Here is a 5,212-nt window from a genome sequence, read left to right on the forward strand (position 1 = left end):
ATTCCCACAAACGTCTTCGTGGATTGAGCTTAGAACCTTCAAGTCATCGGGAGGTGCCAGGCAGCGGAGATGTGGTCCGGTGTAGGATCTTCGGACGAGAATGCCATTCCACATATAGTAGCGTGCCGACTTAATTTGAAGCTTCCTTGACTCCAATCTTTCTGTGGGTAATGTGCCGTTGACCAAGTAGTCTATAATTGAACTTTGCCAAGTGGGAGTTACACTAACCTGTGACACTTCGGCTATCGACTCCATCTCTATGCTTGGCTTGTCTAGATATTCCACCGGAATAGAGCGTTTGAATTGGTGGTCAAGGGCGGAGCCTAAACCAGCTAGTGCATCTGCATGTGCATTGTCTGCCCGCGGAACTTGAGTGAGAGTGTAAGTCTGAAATGCTTCAAGCTGCTGGCGTACTTTCTCTAGGTATTGTGCCATCCTTGGGTGTTTTGCAGTGTATTCCCCAGTAGCCTGGCTGGTGATTAGTTGGGAATCATAATGAATTGCGAGTTTCTTCACCGCCAAGTCTTTTGCCATTCGGAGGCCCGCTAGTAGAGCCTCGTACTCTGCTTCGTTATTGGATGCTTTGAAACCTAGAGTGATCGCCTGCTCGAGCATTGAGCCATCTGGAGTAACAAGAACTACACCTGCTCCCGAGCCTTTATAGTTGGATGCACCGTCGACATGCAAGTTCCAGAAATCTTTATTGGATGGAGTAAGTGTGGCTAAGGTACTCTCTGCTGCTTCTGGGGCGTCGTTGGGCCGCACTGTTGCGTTGCCTAGGCTAGGTGTGAATTCTGCCACGAAATCCGCCAAGGCTTGGGCCTTTATCGCTGTGCGAGGTTGGAAAACTAAACCATATTGGCCAAGTTCCAATGCCCATTTCATCACTCGTTGAGAAGCGTCCGGACCATGTAATATTGATCGTAAGGGATATTGAGTCATAACAATGACTGTATGGGCTTGAAAGTAGGGTCTGAGCTTCCGAGCCGCAACAACTAACGCCAAAATTAATTTTTCGATCTTCGGATATCTTGTTTCTGCATCGAGAAGAGCTTTAGAAGTGTAGAATACCGGCAGTTGGGCCCCCAGCTCTTCTCGTATGAGAGCAGAGCTCACTGCTACCTCGGAAACTGCCAAATAAATATATAAATCCTCCGCTGCTTCCGGCTTGGATAGTAAGGGAGGTGATGTGAGATAACTCTTCAAGTCTTGGAAAGCTTTTTCGCATTCTTCATCCCATTTGTTTCTTTGTGCCCTCTTGATAGCTTTGAAAAAGGGTTTGCATCGATCGGTGGATCGTGAGAGGAAGCGATTGAGGGCGGCTGCTCGTCCGGTCAAGCTTTGGATCTCCTTCAAGGTAGTTGGAGATTTCATCTCTATGATTGCTTGGATTTGCTTGGGATGTGCCTCAATTCCTCGTTGGGTTACTAAGTACCCTAGGAATCGACCTGAAGATACTCCAAACGTGCACTTGGTGGGGTTGAGCTTCATCTTGTACCTTCTAAGGATATTGAAAGCTTCTGCTAAATTGCGAATGTGATCTGATCGCTGCTTGCCCTTTACCATGATATCGTCGACATAGACCTCCATGGTTACCTCAATTTGCTTTTTGAACATCATATTTACTAACCTTTGGTAAGTGGCTCCCGCGTTCTTGAGGCCAAAAGGCATGACCTTGTAGCAGTAAGTGCCTCGCTCTATCACGAACGCAGTTTTCTCCTTGTCGGGCTCATGCATGGCTATTTGGTTGTAGCCGGAGTATGCGTCTAAGAAACTAAGTAACTGGTTTCCAGAAGTTGAATCTACTAATAGATCAATCCGGGGGACAGGATAATGGTCTTTTGGGCATGCTTTGTTGAGGTCAGTGTAGTCTACGCAAACCCTCCATTTGCCCTTCTCTTTCTTCATGACTAGTACGACATTAGCAAGCCATGCCGAGTGTGCTACCTCTTCTATGAAACCGGCCTCCAATAGTTTGTCGATTTCTGCCTCGATGATCGCTACTCGTTCGGGAGCGAAATGTCTTCTTTTTTGAATTACCGGTTTGGCAGTTGGATCGACGTGCAGCTTGTGGCAGGCCACTTTGGGATCAATACCGGGCATGTCGGATGGTGACCATGCGAAGATATCTCGGTTTTTCCTAAGGAAAATTGTGAGTTCTTCCTTCTCGTCTGGGCTTAGTCGTGAGCCAATTTTAGCCGTCTTTTCCGGCTGCTGGGGATCAAGAATGATGTCTTCGGCGTCCTCTTCGGGTTTCCATCCTATCCTGTCTGCTTGGGTGCCATCTTCTCGATCCATCTGCTGTAATTGCTATTTGGCAATTTCTTTGCCCTTTTGGACTTCGGTAACCTCTACGGGGGTAAAGGTCTTTTTCTTTGTTTCTTTTAACATTTGCACAGTGCATCGTCGGGATGAAGCCTGGTCAGACTTGATCTCTCCGACTCCTCCTCCCGGGATGCGGAATCGGATTTTTTGATACTTGACGGAAGTGACAGCATCCAGCTTGATCAACCAAGGTCTCCCAAGAATCCCATTGTAGGGAGATGGGTCGCTTACAATCGTGAATGTTTGCTTTGAGACGACTGGCGGTGTTTTTACGTCAAGTATGATATGACCGATGACAGTTGAGGTGTGTCCGTTGAATCCAGTAAGTACCTCTGCCCGGCGTATGATTGTACTTTCCAGGCCCATCTTCTGAATGACTGAAAGTTGAAGTAGGTTGACCGCACTTCCATTGTCAACCATCATCCTGTCGACTATAGCATGGGCTAGTTGGACAGATACTACTAATGCATCGTCGTGTGGGAAGTCGACTCCTTCTGCATCCTGCTCCGTGAAGCCAATGATAGGTCCAGGTTGGGTACCGACTGCATGAACTTGTGAGATTAGTAAGGCCTGCTGGATCTTCCTCTTTTTGGAGTTATTAGTAGCCCCTAAGTGCTCGGACTCAGCGAAAATGCCATTGATTCGAATCGTCTTAGTTGGTGGCTCCTCATCTCCGTCTGCATTCCTTTTTTGCTGCTCAGCTGGCTTGTCCAAATATCTATCGACTTTGCCTTCTTTCACGAGTTTCTCTAGGTAGTTCTTCCAAGTGTAGCAATCATTGGTTGTGTGACCGGGACCTCGGTGGAATGCACAATACTTAGTGTGGTCCAACTTGGAAGTATCTCCTTTTGACTGCTTCGGCAACTTGAACCATGGTTCATTCTTGACGTCACGAAGGATTTGATGAATCGGAATTGAGAACTTAGAATAGTTGTTGGTCATCGGGCCTTCTTTGGTCGTGGGTCGGTCCCTGCGCTTGAACTCCTGCCTGCCCTTGTTGGGTTGTTTTTCATCCTTCTTTTGAGTAGCTGCCAACTCTTTTCGAGGTTGTTCGGGAGCCTTTTCTGCTTGTCGAGCCTCGTCCCAAAGCGCATGCTTTTCTGCCAGAGCAAAGGAATCTGCTAGAGTTAGGTCTTCTTTCATGATCATTTCTCCAAACAGTGGGTGGTCTGCTGGTAGTCCTTTTTGGAAGGCTGCACTTGCTATCGAGTTGTCGCATCCGACGATCTTCGCCTTCTCTGCTTTGAATCTCTTCACGTAATCGCGAAGCGACTCTTTTGGGTTTTTCTTTACGTTGAACAGGTGATCGGACTTCTTCTTGATCGATCGATAAGATGAGTATTCTTTGGTGAAGACCAAGGAAAGATCATCAAAATTCAGGATGGATCGTGCCGGCAAGGTATGAAACCAATCTTGTGCCTCGCCTTGTAAAGTAGTGGCGAATATTTTGCACATAAGGGCGTCATTATTCCAATAAAGGACCATCGCATTTCGGTAATGCTTCAAGTGTCTTTCGGGATCCCCATCTCCTGTGAAAGATGTGAAGTGTGGCATGCTAAACTTGCGCGGAGGCTCTGCCTGCTCGATCTCATCCGCGAAAGGTGACCTGCTAATGTTGGTCATATCTCGCCGTAGTGCCTCATCAACCATTTCGTTGCGCCGAAAATCACGCATCCGCTCATTGAAAAGCCTTTCTACCTCTTCTTGGATTTGCTTTTGTTGGGGTAGCGGAGCTTTTTGCTGCCCTTGGTCTTTTTCTACCGGTCTAGGCTGCTCTTCTTCTCGCTCGGCTCGTCTACGCTGTGGCTGCAATGGATGAGATAGATTCCTAGCAGGCGAGGGATTTCTTTGCAGGCTACCGGTTGAACTAGAGCCAGATTGAACGATCGTTTCCTTCCGTTTGTCAGGCTGCCTGCTCCGATGTGATGTGGAGGATACTCCTTGTGAGCCTAATCGCGAATGAATGCTTTGCCTGGAAGGTTGCCCATGTTGATTATCAAAGCGTGGCCCCAACCGTGAATGTATACTTGCTCGTGGGCCTAACCGAGAGTGCACGCTCATCCGCGCGCTAAGACGGGAGTATACGCTATTTCGGGGGCCCAATCGAGAGTGTGCACTGTCTGAATGCTCAACTTGTGATGGGTTGAATGGCTGCTTTCCAGGACGCTGTTTAAAAGGCTCCTTGTCTACCCTTGTTCTACTCCGGGAAACTTCATCGTGAGCGCGATGCATCTCAGTACGTTGTAAAAGTTGATTCACCAAGGTGGTTTGTTGTGCAAGGGCGCTCGTCAATTCTATGACTTGTCGGGACAAGTTTTGTTCGCCATTCGGATTGGAAGAACTTGGATGGAATGCACCTCCTTGAACAATGAAAGGGTGGTTGACTCCAAGTGCGAGATTTGAGTTGGGGAATGTCAAATCTGCAGAGAAATGTGGTGAAAACGCCTCAGCCTCGATGATTGGTCCGGATGGTTGAGATTGTCTCGGGCGGACTTGGGCAGCTTGGGAAACCATGAAAACAGGTTGGGCTGCGGGGGCAGGCTGGATCGTTGGAGCAGGCTGGGCTACAAGAGCATGCTGGATCACGGGAGCAGGCTGCTCAATGCGCGGTGCATGTGAATGCGAGGCTTGGGCTTTGGTCCACGTAAACTTGGATGGCACGACTCGGGCCGTGGTGAAGGCTCCATGGACCTCGCCACGAGTGGCTACCGAAGTAGCCACCGTGGTGGTTCCCATGGCGGCTGTGGTGAAGGCTCCATGGACCTCGCCACGAGCGGCTACCGAAGTAGCCACCGTGGTGGTTCCCATGGCGGCCGTGGTGAAGGCACCATGGACCTCGCCGCGGGTGGCTACCGAGGTAGCCATCACGGTGGTTCCCATGGTGGAA

At 49.0% G+C, this 5,212-nt stretch overlaps 1 protein-coding gene across 1 annotated transcript; it reads right to left on the minus strand.

The window, feature by feature from the left end:
• Positions 1–2,310: 2,310 nt before the first annotated feature.
• Positions 2,311–3,474, minus strand: LOC126584493 (uncharacterized). Its single transcript, XM_050248852.1, has one exon. It carries the CDS (start codon positions 3,472–3,474, stop codon positions 2,311–2,313), a length of 1,164 nt encoding a protein of 387 aa, XP_050104809.1.
• Between the last annotated feature and the right edge of the window lie 1,738 nt (positions 3,475–5,212).

Source organism: Malus sylvestris, chromosome 10 (genome assembly GCF_916048215.2).
Source record: "Malus sylvestris chromosome 10, drMalSylv7.2, whole genome shotgun sequence".
NCBI lineage: Eukaryota > Viridiplantae > Streptophyta > Magnoliopsida > Rosales > Rosaceae > Malus > Malus sylvestris.